Below are 19,834 nucleotides of genomic sequence, written 5' to 3'. Positions count from 1 at the left end.
TAAGGCTAAGGCCTCATACCTTTGTATATACCAAATACTATTTTATACTTTTGGTAGGCCCAAAACTTTAAATTATAGCTTGCTATATTTTTGTAGAGCTTTTACACTCAAAAAACTCAAAAGCACTTGTGCTTTGTTTTTGGAGTTATCTTTTTGAAAAGCAAGCTTTTCTAATACATATAAATATGGGTGAGTTGTACAATGGCCACACTTATCCCAAGGGAGATTTAACCCAATCTTGTGTTGATGGTGATCTCTACTCCATTCTCCATCTCTCTCTGTTTATTTAGTTTTATTTATTAAGGTTTATGCCTATAATTTGTGAAAATATGTGTTATGCTCTAATTTTTGTGTTGAGAATTAGAATTCCTTCTCCAAGTGTCTATAAAGATCCAAACAGGGGTTAAATGTTCATTAAAATGTGTGGAAAACCTTGCATGTTTGATTTGATGCTAAAAATAAGTAAATTTTATATTCTTGAGTCCCAAAGGATATGAATCTTATACAAGTTAAAGGAAACAACAAACAAAAAAAAAGAAAATTTTCCACACTTTTAATTTATTAATGGCTCAAAAAGAACATTTAGTGAGTCTCTTTTTATGGTCATTATGGTCGATAGGGAACTAGGAGTGTCATTATGGTCGATAGGGAACTAGGAGTGTCATTATGGTCGATAGGGAACTAGGAGTGTCATGTTTCTAAGTCAGAACCCATGCTAGCCGTGGCACCTTTTTTGTCAAATAAAAGGTAGCTTGTATTAAGAAATTAGAGAAAGTTACATCATATAGAGAACCTTAAAAAGCAAAGATTCCTTTGTGATTACAGTTTCTCTCATCATCTCCTGTATTGTGTTAATCAGCTAATCATCCAGTATGACGTTAGCTTTCTTGTGCACTTGGGCTATTTTGGTATCCAATTCTCTCAGGCTCCTCTAAATGCATCTTTCACCTACATGTATCATATTCTCTTTCAGCCAGATGTGTTTAGCAGGTTTATTGTTATAAATGAAATCAAGTCTATTTAGCCAAAGGCACCACATCATGCATCTTTCACCTACATGTATCATATTCTCTTTCAGCCAGATGTGTTTAGCAGGTTTATTGTTATAAATGAAATCAAGTCTATTTAGCCAAAGGCACCACATCATTTCAGATCTTAAAACAACCCACAATTCCATAGAATACCCAATGCTTTTCCCCATAATCAAGTTTTTCCAGCCAAGGGATTGTCCATTCTATGCATGAATACACTTTGCTAGAGCATTGAAGCAACCTTTGGCTTGTGGGGACAGTGGATGAAGATGTTCAGGTCATCCTCCGTCTCATTACATCTCTTACATTTACCATCCCCAATGTTTAATATGAGATCTCTCTTATGGGTCCAAATAGCTACGTGCATAATCAGCCAGGCCAAGCAGGCCTTTTTGGGTTCAACAAACTTATTCCAAATCTTACCAAAGAGAAAATACCATTATGATCTGTCCAATCTAAGACCCCATCTCTTGTTTAGCTTGCAGTACACAGGGGGAGTCCTCTGTTTGGCTGGTATTGGTATCAGGTTAGTCTGATCTCGCCACTGGAATGCTTTATTGTGTGGAAGATCTCTAATAGAGAGAAGCTAGAAGTTTGTGGGGATCCACAAGCTAATCCTCTCACCAATAAGATCTAACTCAGCATTATGTATGTCTTATCAGATTTGCTTTGGAAAGCCAAGTGTTATTGTGAATATCCCATACATCCCACCAACTGCTCTGCAGATACCTTTATTATGCAACCTAAGAGCACTCTTAGCCTGAGTAGCAACCACAGGGGGAAGGGGCAAGCAAGGCCACCACAAAGAGTCTTTACCATGGATGCCCCAGGTGTTGCTAGGTTTCTCATACAGGAGTAAGTCCCCTTTCACATCATTCCACGCAGACCAAAGGGATGAGACCAATTGGCTGCCAGGCACGTTTGATTTGGAAGTTGCTTGCCATAATTGTAAGGGGGGAAGATTCTTCCATTTTGGGAATTTTTTGAGTTGGAGCTGATTAGTATTCCTCTTAGTCAACCAGGCCCACTCTTCAGAAGGGTGGAGAAAACTTCTTAGGATCCATTTAGCAACCAATCTATTAGCCAAATTTGTCACATCTTTGAGACCAAGACCCCCTTTTGTAGTTTCCAACAAACAGCACCAATCCCATTTTACTTTAGGTATTTTCTTAATCCAAGGGTCCCCCCCCAAAGGAAGTTTCTGCACAACCTAATAACTTTTATTAGATCAACATCTAGGGGTCTCCAGAGCAGCTAAGAAAGTAGATGACAGAGGGGACTATGAAATGGTTGATAGTTATTTTTCTACCTGCAAGATTAAGCTACATTTTCTACCATCTTGTGAGTTTACCTTCAACTCTATTTAGCACCCATTACCATCTCTGTTTTAGGTCGACTTTGAAGCCCATTAGAATGCCCAACAGTCTGAAGATCACTCCCTCCTCCAATATATTACACCCTGCTTGAATCAATCAGTCAAGGGCCTTCTCTATTAGAGTTTTAATGCCTGAAGATCACTCCCTCCTCCAATATATTACACCCTGCTTGAATCAATCAGTCAGGGGCCTTCTCTATTAGAGTTTTAATGCCTATTTTTTGGTGGTTAATTACAGAACTTGAGGCTCTGTAGTATATATCCAAGCAAGCCCAAAAGTATCTAATACTATGTTCATTGTTAGCAACCATTGCAATTGTGTCATTAGTCGTGGCACCTTTCACATCCCCACTATTTTTCCCAACTTATGTGTCAAAAGAAAATGGCAAACCTTATATGTACAAGTTTAGACTACACCAAGACCAACCACCTACCCATGAAGAGGCAATCTTGCCTACCCAAATGTGGAAAGGCTCTCAAGAAAACACTATCCCTTTACATTAAATTTTTCCTTAATTGTCAAAGGCATTTCTCTATTTTGATGCACATAGTGCTTCTTTGTTTGATAATGATGCTTGATAATGGTTCTTGGATATGGAAACTTTCTACCTAACACACGTACTAAATATAAAAGTTGAAAGTTCAATAATATCATCAAATTTGTAAGTCTAGATTAATGATACTTTATATGTACAAGTTTAGACTACACCAAGACCAACCACCTACCCATGAAGAGGCAATCTTGCCTTCCAAAATGTGGAAAGTTTCCCAATAAAACACTATCCATTCACATTAAACTTTTCCTTAATTATCAAAGGCATTTCTATATTTTGATGCACATAGTGCTGCTTTGCTTAATAATGGTTCTTGGATATGGAAACTTTCTACCTAACACACGTATTAAATATAAAAGTTGAAAGTTCAATAATATCATGAAATTTGTAAGTCTAAATTAATGATACTTTATATGTACAAGTTTAGACTACACCAAGACCAACCACCTACCCATGAAGAGGCAATTTTGCCTTCCCAAATGTGGAAAGTCTCCCAATAAAGCACTATCCCTTCACATTAAACTTTTCCTTAATTTTCAAAGGCATTTCTGTATTTTGATGGAGGTAGTGCTGCTTTGCTTGTTGATAATGGTTTTTGGATATGGAAACTTTCTAACACATGTACTAAATATACATGTTGAAAGTTCAATAAAATCGTCAAATTTGTAAGTCTAGATTAATGATATTTCAAATTAACCCAAGTTTTTTTAAATATATTAGTTAAGTATCATTGTAAAAGATTATGATATTCAACAAACAACCCAAGAGTTTGCAATCAACATGATCTCCCAAATTATAGTATGATATGTTATGACTTATCACAAACTCACGATATTGCCTAATATGACTCTAATGACTCTAATGACTCTGAAAATTCAGAGCTCCCAAATGTCTGCACTGATGAGGGATTTGCCTCCATTGATATTTTTTATTTTTTATAAGGAAAAATCCTATGGATTCATATTCGTAAAATTTGAGAAAGAGGGACCATACATCATCTATGAGTGTTGTTGGAGAGGCACAAAAGGATGAAAACATTGTTGCACATGCACAAGAGAACGCATGTCCCTCTCCCTGAAAGCTTGTGGGCAAAGAACATCGACTCTGAGACGCACACAAGAAGTAGCAAGGGGTTGATGATGATAGAGGCCACCGAGAGAGATTGTTGACGATGCAAGAAGAGAGCAATTGATGTCGTTTATACCATGTCTCGGGCAGGCGTACAGTTCTCGTCCACCACGCCCAAGCTCTGCCAGGGCAAGAGAGAGAAGAGAAGCGCGTTGGCGCATGGGAGAGAGAGAGAGAGCCATCTTTTAAAAAAAAAAATTGCCAAGGTTATGACGTTTCAAAAGAGAATTAAATTTTCGATGATTAAGGTTAACTAAAACCTTAATATCAAAGGTTCTAAAAAAAAGCCATCACTTAATCAATGAATTTGATTTTTCACTCATTGTAGGCCCCTATTGCATAAGCTACGGCTGCTCAGTTGGCTGCCAATCACACAGTGATTCGAATGCCTTCGTACTGTGTCCTTTACGAATGGTTGTAAGGCTTTTCACTTACACCGCCCCACTGCCCTTTTTGGTAGCGCTTGATAGTACTTTCTTGCCTAAGCTCTCCTCTGTTTTTACAGCACCCAATGGAGCTCCCTTTAGTTCTAGTTTGGATTGATGAATTGTTGAGTAGATGATGCAAGAGCTGCTAATGTTATGTTGCTAAAATAAATTGCTTCTCTCTCTATGCTACTAATCAGTATTCTTAAACCTATTAAGGCATAGTAAAGAGAATCAAATAAGAAGAAATAACTCTAAAATGATCTCTGTACACTTTCTATGAGCTACCCCAGCCAAGCTTTGATACCATGTTGACCACCACTAATGCATTGAAATGGGTACGATGCCCAACACTGGGTTGTTTCAGCACAGGTAGATCCTAGGAAGGATGCCACAATCTGGTGTGCCTTAATGGAAAGAGAGAAGAGGTAGACCATCTCGAATATGTGCTATTCTACAGGGTTGCATGATTTCGATGCTTGACTAGTTTGCATGGGCAGCCATGGCTATGAGCTTCGTGGGCTGCTTCCCAATTTTTTCCCCACTCATGGCCATGGGTTTAGGGCAACGTGAGATTTGCATTGTTTGTGAGTCTTGAAGTTGGAAGGTCATAACAATGGGGGAGCGCACTAGATGCACATCATCCATCCAGGTAACCAAATGGGGGAATCAATTCGTGCTGTTGTAGGTAAGACATGGGAGATATAGTGGTGGCATGGGAGCTAATGTTATCTGAAGCCGCTCATAATGTAACTGTATAGTTGAGTGTGTCATGGTGGACATCAAGCTCATTGCCATGGCCATGGCCATGGAGTAGAAAAAAAATTGGGATGTAGACCGTGTCAACTGCTTTCCAAATTTTTTTCCATTCCATGGCCATGGCCATTGTTGATACTACCACCACTAATGCCTTAATGGGAAGAGAGGCAGGTGCCCAGCACTAGGTTGTTTTTGCACATGCGGATCCTAGGAAGGATGCCACAATCGTTGATGTGCCTTTCTCAAGTTCAAGTCCCATCGTTGGTTGTATATGCCCTCATGTTGCATTCTACCGATGTTAATACCTCTCTCTCTCTCACCATATTATGATGCAATTATTATTGGCATTAGCCCTTCCAAGGTCTATTTCATCATCTTATGCAATTATTGCCATAGCCATATAAAAGGTCTCTCTCTCTATATTATAATTGTACTAACTATAACAATACATTTGCATAGGTTTATCTGCATCATCTTCATCTTATATACAAAGCCGACAAATCATCTAATTAGTGGTGGGAAGCAATCATGTTGGCCACTTTCTTCAAGATTTATTTGTCGTTTTGGGTGATCGTATTGTCAGCCATAGGATCAAGCTTGTTAGGGATGCTCATAGCCACAGGCCTATGGTGGGCGGACGGCCTCATGGAAGTCCGCCGCCAGTTCAAGCCGTGCCCGGAATACTAAGGCTGCGATTGGTTGGAATTGACTAATCAGAACCTCCAAATGGGCCGCTGGTATTCCACCAATTCAGCTCTTGCCAGATGGCTTTACGCAAATCATTGTCGGCGGCCACCCCCACCTTCTTGCAACAAACTAATGACCCCCAAGATGACAACTTAGATCTACCCCTTTGTCCACCTCCTCCTTGATGCCTCCCTCTTAATCTTTGCCAATAAAGACTCCATCATCCTTAACTACACCTCCAACCAAGTCCTCAAATCCTTCCCCCTGCCCTCAGAACTGCCGCTCTAATGGTTCCTCTATCATGCTCTCACTCAAGGGCCAGTATGGTTTCAACAATGTGGAGATCCCGGTGTGTGGGGGTGCCCAATTTGGTGCTTTCCTCAACTCTAGTGAGTTCTTCCTTGCCTCTCAAACATGTGGGAGGATTTAAATCTTCTCTAATGACTCCTCTTGGGAGATGGAGACCATTCCCTTTTAGAAGAACCATGGGTGACATGCTTTGCTCCCTAGTGAAGATGTTCTCATCATAAATGGAGCCCACAATTGGTGCTAAGGATGGGGTTTCCCCAACAATCCAATTCTATACCCCCTCCTCTACCACCCAACCATTCCGAAAGGAGAGTGGTTGTAGTGATGGCCCCAACCACAATCCCAAGGCTTTATCACTCAAGTGCAAACCTCCTACCTGATGGAAGAATTTTGGTGTGGCAGGGAGCAACACTCATCAATACTACACATTAATAGGTGATTTTCCCATCGAGTTGAGAGTAGAAGCATTCCGTCCTGACTATCTAGACTCAGCTTAAAAAACATAAGGCCAACTATACTTTAAGCTCTAGAGGATATTAATCATAATGAGACCTTCATTGTGAGGGTGGCAACAACATGGCACCCTCTCAAAATGTGAAGCTTAGCTTGATGAGCGCCCCTTTCAATACCCACTCTTTCTCCCAAGGCCAATGCCTTCTCAGCCTTAATGTGGAGCCTCCCTCTGAAGGAGTAGACAATATTTATGTCATCACATCAACCACACCACCCATGGCCACTCTCGCACCCCTTGCCTACTACATAATCTTTGTGGTCAACAATGGAATCCCTGCATTGGTCTTTCTCACCATATTCCCATGCTCTTAATGGGAAGAGAGAAGAGGTAGATCAACTTGAATGTGCGCGTAAGTGTTGGTTAACTCAAATGTGCGCAAGCAATACATGTAGGAACTCAGATGGATGTGGCCAATCATGAGCCATACTCATGATTTGGCCATGGCCATGGCTATAAGCTTGGCTGAGGGAAAAAAACTAGGAAGCTTCCTAGATTTTTTTCACTCCATGGCCATGCATGTAAGCTCTAAGCCATGGGAAAGCTTACCAAATGAGTTGCAGAGAGGGGTGCGGGGACCTCGATGGACTTAAGCTTCTGAGAGTGGGGGTCTGTTAGTTGCCAGGAGATGAGGATGTCCATATTGGTGGCATGTGGAGGTCCACAGTTATTGATATTATAAGGTTTAAACTTTATTGATAAGGCTTGAAAATTTAGGGTAAGGGCATTACTTAATCATCCATGTATTTAATGCCCACTCACAAGAGGGTCTCATAATGACGCTCACCATTTATGAGCAATCCACTCTATTATAGAGGCTTGGTGTTGGTAATAAAAGCAATCTTAGGTCACTTAATAAGCCTAACGTCATTAACAAAGCCAACCTAGCACATAACATATCACATCCTTGAAACTATAATTTTCAATGTAGAAGTTCATAGAAAGGAATTCTGATAAGTTTATATTTTAAGGACATAACCATCTCCCACTTTTGATTGTCTAATATGTATGCTCTCTAAATTAATGGCTTGATATTTTTGTTTTGTATTCATGGAATGGAGAGCAAAACTATGACTCATCAACAAGGTATAAGGGAAACCAAAAACAAATGGCAAGAAGAATGAGCAATCAAGTTTTGCTTAAGGAGTAGACCAAAGATATTGAGGAGAAAGTTAGTCCTCCTGGCATCGAGAAGATGAATGAGGCTGATAGACATAAAAGTGGGATGGATATAGCGGGGGAGGAAGAGTCGGTTGATGAGACTCAAATCCCAATGGAGGCTTCTCTACAAATTGTGCCCTATGTATCCACCACTGTGAATGAGCCATGTGCCAATGGGGAAGGGGACATCACCGTGATTCATGGTGTGGACATCATAAGGAGAACAAAGATTATAAGATCTACAGCCTGCCCACCTATCTCTTTATGTTGCTTGATTCCACATGCCAAAGTTCGTGGACTCTAAGATGATGTTTCTTCTCTTAAGGTAACCTTTCAGTATGAGGGTTACATGGAGGCAAAGTGGGTTTTTATGGTTTCCTTATGCACTTCACATGGAGAGGAGAGCATGGTCACTAAAGACATTGAGCAGAGTTGGGACGAGCACATGAGGGCTATTAATGTAGGGTTTGAGAATGATATAGCAGAATGACATAGCTCAAAGCGACGAGCTGAAAATCTTAGCCGGACACATGTTTTATGTCTAGGAGGGAAACCACACGATGATGGCATGGCCCATAGAGAAGTTCTCTGACACAAAGAGTTGGCATGTGTGCATAGTCATTGATCCTAGGAAGGTCAATGAGATTGTATTGTTGACGGACTTCAAAGAATAAATATGTGAGCCTTTTATGTTTCTTAATATTTTTTGTATGGTCTATGTTCAGGTTGATTATCAAAATTTTGTATTCTCAATTTATCTTTGTTATGTAGTCTCTCGATGCATGCCCTTGTGGTGCCTCTCTCTCATAGACAATATTGTCATCACTGTAAACATTTACGAGGCTAACTCTTAAGATTATTTGAGAGAGCTTCCAGATTTGGATATGAAGACAATATATGCCATCTATTGGAGAAACACCAAGGGAGTTGAACCATGGTATCCATTGACAAGGGTTATCTTGGAAAGCTTGTGTATAATGTAGGTTTGTTGAACCATGGTATCCATTGACAAGGGGTTATCTTGGAAAGCTTGTGTATAATGTAGGTTTCCATGTGCATTGTAAGATTGCTAGTGTATGGATTGTGTTGTGTTTCCTATTGAGTGTGCTTGTTTTTGGGTCAATGTAGGTGCAATATTGAAATGCATCAGAGAAGAAGCTTGGTCCATTCAAAGGTCAAATTTCCAATGAGGAGTTTGCTAAGTTGGGAAAGAAATAAAGTGAAAACCTCACTGGAAGTACTTAGACAGAATAGGCAAGGTATAATTTTTTGGATTCTTTGGCTTCTATCTTGCAAGGGATGTCTTGAAAATCATTTGTCACACTAGATGTGAAGATTGTTTTTGCTTTGACAGATCTTGAATGTTTTGGATCCAAAGTTGGGTGATGAATGGAGGAAGGCAGTACTCTCTTTTAAATGGTGTGAGGATAGTTTTCTTTCATTGGATAAGCTTAATTTGCTAGCTATGTGTGATGTGAGCACGGATGTGAGGTTGTAGTGGCTTTTGCTTTTTGAAGGGAACAAGACTACAAAAACTATGTTTGCTCTTCTCAAGGTGACCACGAGTATAGAATGTGATCTTCCAACTTCATTGGCTTTGTGGATGGTTTCTTTTAATGATTTATCTTTGCATATGGGATTGATGCATTTTGGTGTGCTATCCACATATGGCTCCCCATAGAACTTGTTTTGGACAAAATCTAGAAATGTTCTCTTGAGATTTTAGCTGACTATGTGTCATCCCGAAGGGCATTGTGTTGCCATCTGAGTATACACTCTAGGATTACTACGAGGAGGTGAAGATGGAAGCACAGAGATACATGTTCCCATTGGTAAGAATGACAGAGGTTTGTTCAAAAGACAAAGAGGCGAAGGCTCTTAACAAGGTGGATATGGTGTAGATGGCCACCCAACATTTGGTGTTCAGGTACGTATAATCTGGTCTCTTTCATTGGATTCTGCCTGGCATAATTTTGTATATTGGTTATGTTTTGGTATACTATGGGTTCATTACATTGTGTTTTCGAAAGATATTTACTTAGTTTGAAGGAGAGCCAGCTTTTGGGTGATTTTCCTATGTGTGGGCAAGGTAGTGGATCTCCATGGTTTTCAGGGGAAACCACCATGTACACCCCAAATTTCCATTCACTCAGCCACTGGGAGTTGGATAATTGTCCATGGTGGTTGGACCTGGAGAAAGGCCACGTCTTGGAGAACGAGACAAAGAGGCCTTCAAGATGTATTCTATGATGAAAAAGGATGCATTAGATGATCCACCTTTGCCAACACACGGTTTGTTAAGCAATTTGTGAAACCTTAATGTGAAGTATGTTTTTTTCTCTTCCTAAATTTGTTTGTGGGCTGGCAGGTGAAACAAAAAGAAAGCGGGTGACTAGTGTTGTTGAGTTGCTTGTGGACTACATTGATGATGAATTATCTACCAATGAGGATGATTTAGCTGTAGGGATGAGTGGATGGATTCTTGCCCTTGTAATTGTTATGATCATTATGTCATGGTGTCTGAGTGATGGTTTCTTGTTATTTTATACTCTTGTACCAAGTCTCTTTCTTAGTCTACATCTACTTTAAAACTTGGACAAATCTTTGTTTTTCTAAGAGAGCACACTTTATGCTTTGGTGGTATCTCTCCATGCATGGTAGTTCACGGGGACTACATCGTGATTGGCAAGGCATTTGAGAGTGGGCAGAGAGACCCAGTGTACACATGCATTCATGAGTTCTTCACAAAGAATAAGCTTGTGAGTGGTGTGTACACTAGAAAAGGAAAGTTGGTGCCATGGGCGTCAAACTTTATTATGGTGGACTACCCGTTTGGAGGGATTCTGCATGGGAGTGTGCAGAGGCCTCCATGGGATATGTTCATGTAGGACCATGTCCATTATGGTATGTATTTAGGGCTTGCTTCTCTTTCCGACAATGGTTGGTTGGTGGTTGTGTCTTCCACGGGCAGGTTAGGACCTTCCTTGAACTCTATTTTTTGATCGTTAACTATTTATCATAAGTTCCAACTTGGTTATGGAGTTTATGTAAGGGATTCTATGGGGTGGATTGAGTGCTACTCTAGAGTTTATGATATGGAGGTTTGGAGGAGGCAGATTGTTATCTTTCATCACTTTGTATATGGGTACGTTAAACAAGAGGGCTACACGATAGAGGTAATGTGACCTACTCTTTTTATGTCTTTTGGAATTTGTGTCACTAATATTTTGGTGTTATGTACTTGGATTCTGTTGTGTGGTTACGTTTATATGTGCGGTTCTTGTGAAAATGTAGTTTTAAACTTCTATGATGTATCTTATTCATAAAAGAGGGATGTTTGCGCCCGCCTTCGCTTTAGAGAACATACCCTTGTTTGAGGCATTGCATATGGGGACCATGGACTCCAATGTTTTGCACTATCTGCTATTGTGGTGAGTGAGTGCACTCTCAACAGAGTGGAGAATTGGAGTTTCGAGGGGGGCTAGAGATGAACCACACATTTCTGTCGTGTTTCTTGGAGCTGCTTTGCCATCCACAAGGTATTGTCTTGGAGATAGGATGCGGCATGGCTCCTGCTTTGAAGGCATGCCTCCGTTCATGGAGATCATGTGTTTCATTGGACATAGACGATGGCATCATCTTTGGCTATGTAGAGCTTTACTTGAGTAGCAACATGTGCACAGGCTCATCTACGAGGATGAGAGTGGATGAGCACTTAGAGGATGAGATTGCGATGCTTGTGCAGGGGTGAACCCCTAATGATGACTCTTGAGCTTTGACAATCCCTCTTTGACTTCTTTTGGTTGTTTATGTTTGTTGCTAGGTTTGGTGTGGAGTAACATTCCCATTGGTTCTTTTTTGGCTTTTATAGTAATGTTCCCATTGGTTCTTTTTTGGCTTTGTCTCTATCATATGGAGTGTTTCTTGTGGACTATTTATGTCGATGGTGGATGACTATTTTTGTGATGTATTTTGGGTATTTGGCTTGTCCTTCTTGGCACTAGTAGTTTGGACGATGCTAGTTTGTTTATTGAAAACACAAAAAACCATAGCATAAACAATAACTAGAAAAATTAAGACAATCAAACTATCAGGACCTTTGTACCACTTGAGAAAACTACCAAATGCACATATCAACAAACATAATCGTAGACATAGGCATTCAGCAAATCAAACACAAAAACCATAGCATAAATAATAATTAGAAAATTAAACATCACCATCTACTCAAGGTTGGGTTGAATCTTCCCCTCATGCATGTAGCTCCCTTCACAATATGAGTATTTGGATATATATTCAAAAATTAGCCCTTTGAGCTAAAAATATTGTCTCATACAAAATTGGGCTTGCAGTTTTCAAAAATAGGGTTGTTCACACATAAATTGTGTGAAACTAATAAACCTAATTCACATGCACTATATAAATGGCATCGCCCAAGTGCAAGGCAGATAAAATATGTACAAATAATGGCGCATGGCCAACAAAATAATCATGGTGATCACATCACCATCAAAAATACCATCTGACATCCAATAAGTGTCTCGCGTATATACTATCGACCATCATCTCACAACACACGCTCTCAGCATCACCTACTCACAAAGATAATCATGTCAGTGCTGCACAAAGTTGCGAATAAGTCAAATTACACACCAAGATAGTGCCACACAAATTTATAAATATAAGTCACCTACTAATAATGATTTAGGCCCAAATGTACTGACGACTGTGGCGTTTCACATGGTATCACCTGCAACACTTAGTCCGGTTCCACTCTTAGGTATCACCCGCAACACTTAGTCCGGCCCCACTCTTACGTATCATCCACAACACTTAGTCCGGCCCCACTCTTACGTGTGCCATGTATTAAAAAATAACGAAATCACCCATGAGACACACATGACGTAATGACTTCTCGAGTTTCCCCAATGGTCTCATGAAGGGTAGTGTGCTAATAGTTTTACGATTAGGACCGGTTTCGTCTGTGCTATCTTAATACGTGTAACGGAAGCTTGTTCCTTGTAAGAGGACGCTAGAATCTATGAAGTGGCCTTACCTTGAGCTTAAAGCTAAGTAGGAAAGTCCCAAACTTAAGACTCTAAAGACTAGAACTAGTAAAGTTTCTTATTTCTTCTTTTATATTTCTTGTGTGTGTTGGTAGGTACAACGTTCACACTTCCATTTTCACCGTCGAAGAAGTGAAGTTAAGAAATATTATGTCCACCTTGGCCTTTACAAATACAAACAAAATGCTTGGATGGATGAGAAACGTTGACTATTCAAGCCAAGAGTACTTCTCAACTTCACCCACCAATTGGAAACATGAGTTGGGTTTAGACCATCATGTAATAGTAGTTTTATCCTACTGATGATGAGCAATATTGCTATTAGAGGCTAAAACCTAACAATAGGGAACACTCGTTATGTAGGAGTAGTTTTACCTTATTGATGATGAGCAACACTTTAACGTAGAGTAAGAGAGGAATTATTGTTGGTCATTATGCTTAAATACGGCACCAAAATGTTGTTTTGCATTTTTATTAAATATGTTTTGTGAGTTTTTCAAGAATAAGAGTGTTTTTCTAAGGTTTCATTTTAGTATGTAATGATTAATGCTTGAAAAAGTCAATAAAATGACGACCCTCCTTGCCCTTTCTATTTGCATGCATTCACCCATATCCTTTCTATTTAAGGTCTCACAATTTATTGAGTATGTAATGATTAATGCTTGAAAAAGTCAAGGAAATAATGACCCCCTCTTTGCCCTTTCTATTTGCATGCATTCATCCATATCCTTTCTATTTAAGGTCTCACAATTCTCTATAAAACTCTCATTCCATAGTAGAGGGGGCATTTGATTAATACACCTAACACCTACAAAAAGTTGTGAATATGCCACCAAAATGTTTTTGTGCATTTATTAATTATAATTTGAGTTTTGAACCTTCGAAAAATTAGTGTCTTTATATATTTAAAAAGATGCACGAAAAGGCAATTTTTGATTATGCAAATTTCTCGTGTCTCATGTCTCACATGCATTGAGATGGATATTTTCGGTGCGTCGTGTTTTCTTCCCCTGCATCTCATGCATGCTTTCTCTCTCCCTTCAGGAGCGCGTCTCTCTCTCTCTCTCTCTCTCAGGCATCAAAAATATATTTTCAAAGGGCATGCAAATTCTGTTTCTTCTCTTTCTCTCCATGCCTCTGCCTCGCGCCAGAGCAGGGAAGCAAGCACTCAGAGTGAGTGAACTGGTGTGAGTGGGCTAGTCGACATGACTGAGCAAGGAGGAGGAGGAGGAGGAGGAGGAGAAAGGGTGGTGGTCGCAGTGGGTTAGAGGCTAAGTAGAGTGGTGTTGAGGAGTTGCAGGTGAGGATCATGGAGGGGGGATGCTCGGGTTGCAAAGGAGGTGAGAGGAGTTGCAGGTGAGCGGGGATGGTCGGGTTGCAAAGGAGGTATCATCTGCAATTAGGGGTGGTCTGCACGACCTGGGAGAGAGATGGGTGCGCTCAGGTCATGAGGAGGGTTGGAGCTACTGCGCCTAGGTAGTAGGAACGAAGGCGGTGGAAGGTGGTCACGCATACGTTCAGAACCTTGGAGTGTGCAAGGTTCATTAACAATGCACCAAAAAGCTTATGCCACCAAAAGGTTTGTTGTCACCAAAAAGTTGTGAAGATATATACACCTTCAAAGAGTGCCCGAGATGGCCCTCATGACTTTTACATTGAAGAGTGCCCGAGATGGCCCTCATGACTTTTGCATTGAACCCCTCCTCCACTCCTTACGTGCAGGGATAGAAAACAATGGAAAGGCTCTCAATCTGCGATGGAGAGGAAGGGCAAACCGCAGTGTCATCTGATGCCCTCCACGAAGCCGATGATCTCTCAGGTATGCCTTGAATCTAGCCATTAGTGCGAAAATAACGTTTGTTCTTGCACACATCAAGATGCAGTTAGCCATTGGTGAAGCTTCCATGGAACAAACCCTAGGTTTTCTTCCTGCCTGTATAACAAGTTAAATTTTTGCCTTGCCGAAACTGAGCGCGTTTGGAGATGTGCATAGCTTAGTGGTCTATGTGTGGATATGTGCATAGCTTAGTGGTCTATGTAGGGAGATGTGCATAGCATGGTGTCTATGCATAGAGATGTGCATGCTACGTGCCTCAATTGCACGTAACCTTGCTCCTACTGTACGCATCAATATGAGCATTGTCATGTCTTTGTACATGTACCATCTCAGCTTAGCTGCCCTTAGGAAGGATTAATTCAACGAGGTGATTTGCGCACTGAGGTTCATGGTCTGGCTTTTTGAAGCCAAGATTACACTCCCCCTCCTTGTTAAGTTTGGTCGCAAACCTGATCTTTCCATGTGCATACAATGTTTGAATGCCGTTTTTTCAGAATTAATCAAATCACAATGTAGCCATACTGTAGCTTACATGGTTAAGAAGAAACCTCATGGAATGCTAGTGTCTGATATTAGTACAGATGATACTTTTTTTAATGGGTATGAGTTTTGCCATGAAAGCTTCCAAAAGCTATTTCATTGTTGATACTGTTTCTGTCTGATACAGATCCTGTCACTTGTAGCCGTGTTGAAGCTCCCATGGTCAAGAATATGGATCCAGAACTCTGGAGCAACCTGCCAGATCATATTTTGGATCATGTTCTCTCCCTTCTTCCTTTTTGGAGCATTCTCCAGCTACAATCTGTGTCAAAAATATGGAGACACAATCTTAAGTCAACAAATTTCTCAGCCAGATGGGGCAGAAAATCTCATCCTGAAGTTCTGTTCGTCATGTTTACAGACTGCTGGCACCTGAAGGCAGCTGCAGCTTACAATCCATCTCTGAACGATTGGCATCTCATTCCATTGTCATGCTTCAATCCCAGAGAGACGCTTCATGAATTTGATATCATAGCAACAGCAGGTGGCCTTCTTTGCACTGAGGAGAGAGCATGGCCGGATCGTTCACTTATTGTTTATAATCCCATGAATAGATCTTCCAGGAAGCTTCCGCAACTGTTACCAATGGAAAGCCCGTATGTCGTCGGGATGATGATGGATGCTGATAGAAAAGGATACAGAGTTCTCGTGGCACAAGATGGTGAGTCGTTGGTTTCTCAATATTATGAATCAAAGAGTGATTCATGGAAGATGAACACCACTTTTAACAGAAGGGTTGCTATGCTTGCTGGCATGGCATCACTTGGACGGTTTCTCTTCTGCCTTTCCTTTCCGCCGTTAGGCTTGATTGCATATAACATTGAGGAGGCATCATGGCATGATGTGCAAGTTACAATGCCGGCATCAATTAGCTCTCCTCATGTGATAGAATACAACGAACAGCTAGTTCTTGTAGGGGGAGTGGAAGAATATGGTCAGTTGGCTAGCATCCGGATATGGAAGCTTGATCTTTCTAGTAAGGAATGCATAGAGATTGAGCAAATGCCGGATCATCTCTTCCAGAACTTTACTTGGACGAGAAGCAAAGAGCAGTTTTTCTGCACAGGAGAAGCTGGCCTAATTTTCTTTAGTGATGGTTTAACACCTCCAATTCTCATGTATGGCATGGGTGAGAAAAGATGGTCGTGGTTACCACCTTGCCCTTTTCATGGCTCCTCACCAAAAATGCTTAGCAAGTACACTTTTTGTGGATTCCCAATCAAACCCTGCTTTGACTTGAGGGCTTAATTTCATTTCTGTGGACAATCCATTCTCAAATTGACAGATCTCAATTATGTAATGCCCTTTTTTTTCAAATGTCCTCCATTTCCATTTGTGCCTTGCTCTCTCTCCTGGAATTTTTTTGTGCTGCATTTCCAGCACACACATTGCCTATTTCTGATTCAAGGTAGGAGGCTGTGCAGGGTCAGGACTTTCCACTGACCCGTTGACAGTGATTGTGGTGTTGAGCATGTTTTCCTAGAAGTGCAGGTGCATGGATTGTATGCACATCAGGCCTGAGGTCAAGACCTCATGTTGCTGTACAAAAAGAAATCACTATAGATACAGAACATTATGGAAGGCAATGGCCTGATGTTGGCTGTGAATGCTGAGGTATTTCTGGTGAATGAGGACGGGATGAAAAACCTGTAGCTGAGGAGCTAGAGTAGAACTAACGGAGGCTGAACTAAGTAAGGCCAGACACTTCTGCCTTTTTTAATAGATTCGGGAGACGGCTGCAAACTGGGCCAATTACGTTTGATCTGCCGTCAGTCAAGCCGACTGCCTGACTGGTTTTTTGATGTCTAATCCAAGATCATATCCCTCATTAGGCAGCAGTATTTGGTGCATTTAGGGCATCTTCATCAGCATGCATCAGGTTGGCAGCAGTTCAGCACACATATCAGGTCGGCAGCAGTAGAATATCAGTAGACAGCTTTGTGTAACAGTCGGCAGCATTTATCAGTAATTATGGTGAAGAGTTTGGCATTTTATGTCACACGTCATACTACAGAACAAATCAGCTGGCCGACCAGCATATCAGCATCATATATAAGAACATAGCGTATTAGCTCATAAATCATCTCTTGAGTTGGATCATGTATTGGCAGTAGAAGTGGTCAATAGCCCTTTTGGGAAGGCCTATGGCCTATGTAACCTTTTCCTATGTACATAAAACATTATACTGGAAAACATCTCTCTCTCTCTCTCTCTCTTCTTGCATGGTTGCGTTAATGTTCCTACAGGGTGCTTAAGGGCTGCGATTAAGGCATGAAGGCTTCCGCTATGTAACATTATGTTAGCTCTTGCTGCTACTGGCACATCTTGCCATTCATGGTGTGTGTTTAGGCTGTTCTGATCCTTGACCTGTTGCTCTTGCTGCTGGCCATGCAAGGCTGTTGTACCAGTGCCAACCCTTAATGTGTGGCTACATTGTTTCCAGTCATTTCATCTCTAGACGTGAATGGTGTGCATATTTTTACTAAGCTTGTGGGATCGTGTGATTTGGCTGTCTCGCAGCTATGACTGTCAAGGGAGGCTCAGCCCTGCAGATGTGCCAGACAGGCCTAGAAGATCAAGCATGTGCTGGGAATTCAGGCAGCTGAGCTGGCTGATAAGTTAACCACCCTCATGACTGGCTACTGAACTGGGCTGTCCAATAAAGTCGACGTTTTTGAACCCTTCTGCCCCCAAGTGGATTTCTCATTCCTTAGCTTGGGGTACAGCTTGTGACAGTCTCCATCATAGGCAGCCCAACAGCAAGGTTGAGAAAGGTTCATGCTCTATTTTAAGCATTGGAAAGTATTGGACATGCGTCTAACAACTAAGGCAATTTGGAGATATACTTCACAACATGGAGAAGGCATCACCCTCAGGAAGGTACATTAGACCGAATTCCAGATTACAGGAAATCATTGAAAATCATAAATGGAAACCCCAACCGTCTTGGAGGGTCCCATACCTAAAGCAGCAGTCTTCTTGTAATGCCCTTACCATAAGATGATAAACTCTATTGTATAATGAGAAACCAGGCTTACTACACGCCAATGAAAGGAAGCTGGCAGCAATCCCTACGTACCATAGGAGAATCCATTGCTAAGGATGGACACCTAGGTGTAAATGTGAAGTTGTGTAAGTCAAACGAGAGCATCATTCCCATTGTTCAAACACTTGAGCTTTCCTCTCCTTTCTTTGTGCTTTTGTTTGCTCTAGCTTTTGTGGTAGTGTGTGAGTTTGAGAGAGGGAATGGCTTGCTTGCATGTGTGGAAGTCTTCAACTTCTCCTCCTCTCTTGCTCTCCTCTTTTCATTTCTTGACCACAGTGGGCAAGCAAGGTAGTGTGTTTGAGAGCATTGCCTCATATATATTTTTTTTGTATGATTTAACAATGCTCCCTCATTCTCTACCCACTTCGATGTCTTCTTAAGCCAATCCATTGGACAATCTAGAGGGAGCATGCTTGTAGCTTCTTGGCAATGCCATGGCCATTTTCTTGCTAGATCTGCCTTTTTGATCTCATGTAGTCAATCAATTTTTTCTCTACACTCCAGATATACAAAACAAATTGTGCATCTTCGAGAATTTGGCCACCCATACCATTTTTGGTTGCCCTTTAACACTAGTCTTGTAATTGAGCCACATAAATGGCTTAGGTAAAAGTGAGAACATTTAAACATGATGTCGAAAAGTGCTGAAACTACTCAAGTGTGTCCAATTGGTGGTAATTGGGTATATCCTTTAAACTAAAGTTGGCTCACTTGAAAATTGGTGGTTTCTAAAAATTACAAAGAAAGCCATAAAAGAGTTCTCAATATACATTCAATTGACATAACATGTATAAAAATTAATCACATATGTATAGATGAAAATTTTGTTGTTTGTTAGCAATTTAAAAATTCTTTGAGAAAGTTTCAATGAAAAAATTAAAAGTTAGTATTTTCACACAACAAGAAACATCAATCATGACCATCAAAAAGTTTCAAAGTTTTGTTTGCTTTTCCTTATTTTTTTTCAACTATTATCTTGTGGTAGGTACCTTCCCTAAAAGGATTCTCTTTGAAACTTCATAGTTAGATTTATTTTAAACAAGAGTCTCAAAAAGCCAAATAGACTTAAAAAAAAAAGATTGTTGTTAAGGCTATTACAAGGGCAGATAACACATTGCATGCCCTTTTAATCGCCTATTTCTTAGATAACACATTGGATGCCCTTTTAATCGCCTATTTGGATTCCTTTTTTTTGTAGTGAGTTGTATGAGTTTAATGAATATTGGAAAGTCAAAGTGGTTGTTTTGCACCTTAAGTACTTTGTAAAATTATGGTGGAACAAGGTTGCATCCAACAGTAGGACATATCATTGTTGGTTATGAAGCAATGGCAATGACTCCTAAGCTATAGTTGGCGCGGATTAAAGATGATAATCACCATATCTTCAAGCATAATATAAACAAGA

General features: G+C 40.6%; 1 protein-coding gene and 1 pseudogene across 3 annotated transcripts; both read left to right on the top strand.

Moving 5' to 3' along the window:
* Nucleotides 1-5,015: 5,015 nt before the first annotated feature.
* Nucleotides 5,016-7,093, top strand: LOC147632687 (aldehyde oxidase GLOX pseudogene; annotated as a pseudogene).
* A 7,545-nt stretch (nt 7,094-14,638) lies between these two features.
* Nucleotides 14,639-18,803, top strand: LOC147632686 (F-box/kelch-repeat protein At5g15710-like). 3 transcript variants are annotated; one of them, XM_086807499.1, is made up of 3 exons: nt 14,639-14,825; nt 15,511-16,044; nt 17,904-18,803. In XM_086807499.1, the coding sequence occupies exons 1-3, from the start codon at nt 14,741-14,743 to the stop codon at nt 17,987-17,989; spliced, it is 705 nt and encodes a 234-aa protein (XP_086663625.1). In that variant the 5' UTR covers nt 14,639-14,740; the 3' UTR covers nt 17,990-18,803. The 3 variants fall into 3 exon arrangements, with proteins under 3 accessions (XP_086663625.1, XP_086663624.1, XP_086663623.1); XM_086807498.1 differs by lacking the exon at nt 17,904-18,803 and having other exon boundaries at nt 14,642-14,825; nt 15,745-17,594; XM_086807497.1 differs by lacking the exon at nt 17,904-18,803 and having other exon boundaries at nt 14,642-14,825; nt 15,511-17,594.
* The last annotated feature ends 1,031 nt before the right edge of the window (nt 18,804-19,834 follow it).

This window comes from Cibotium barometz, chromosome 13, assembly GCF_041138505.1.
Source record: "Cibotium barometz isolate CiBa-2024 chromosome 13, ASM4113850v1, whole genome shotgun sequence".
NCBI classification, from domain to species: Eukaryota; Viridiplantae; Streptophyta; class Polypodiopsida; order Cyatheales; family Cibotiaceae; genus Cibotium; species Cibotium barometz.
The sequence above is the reverse complement of the archived record's forward strand: the minus strand, read 5'-3'. Positions and strand labels throughout refer to the sequence as shown.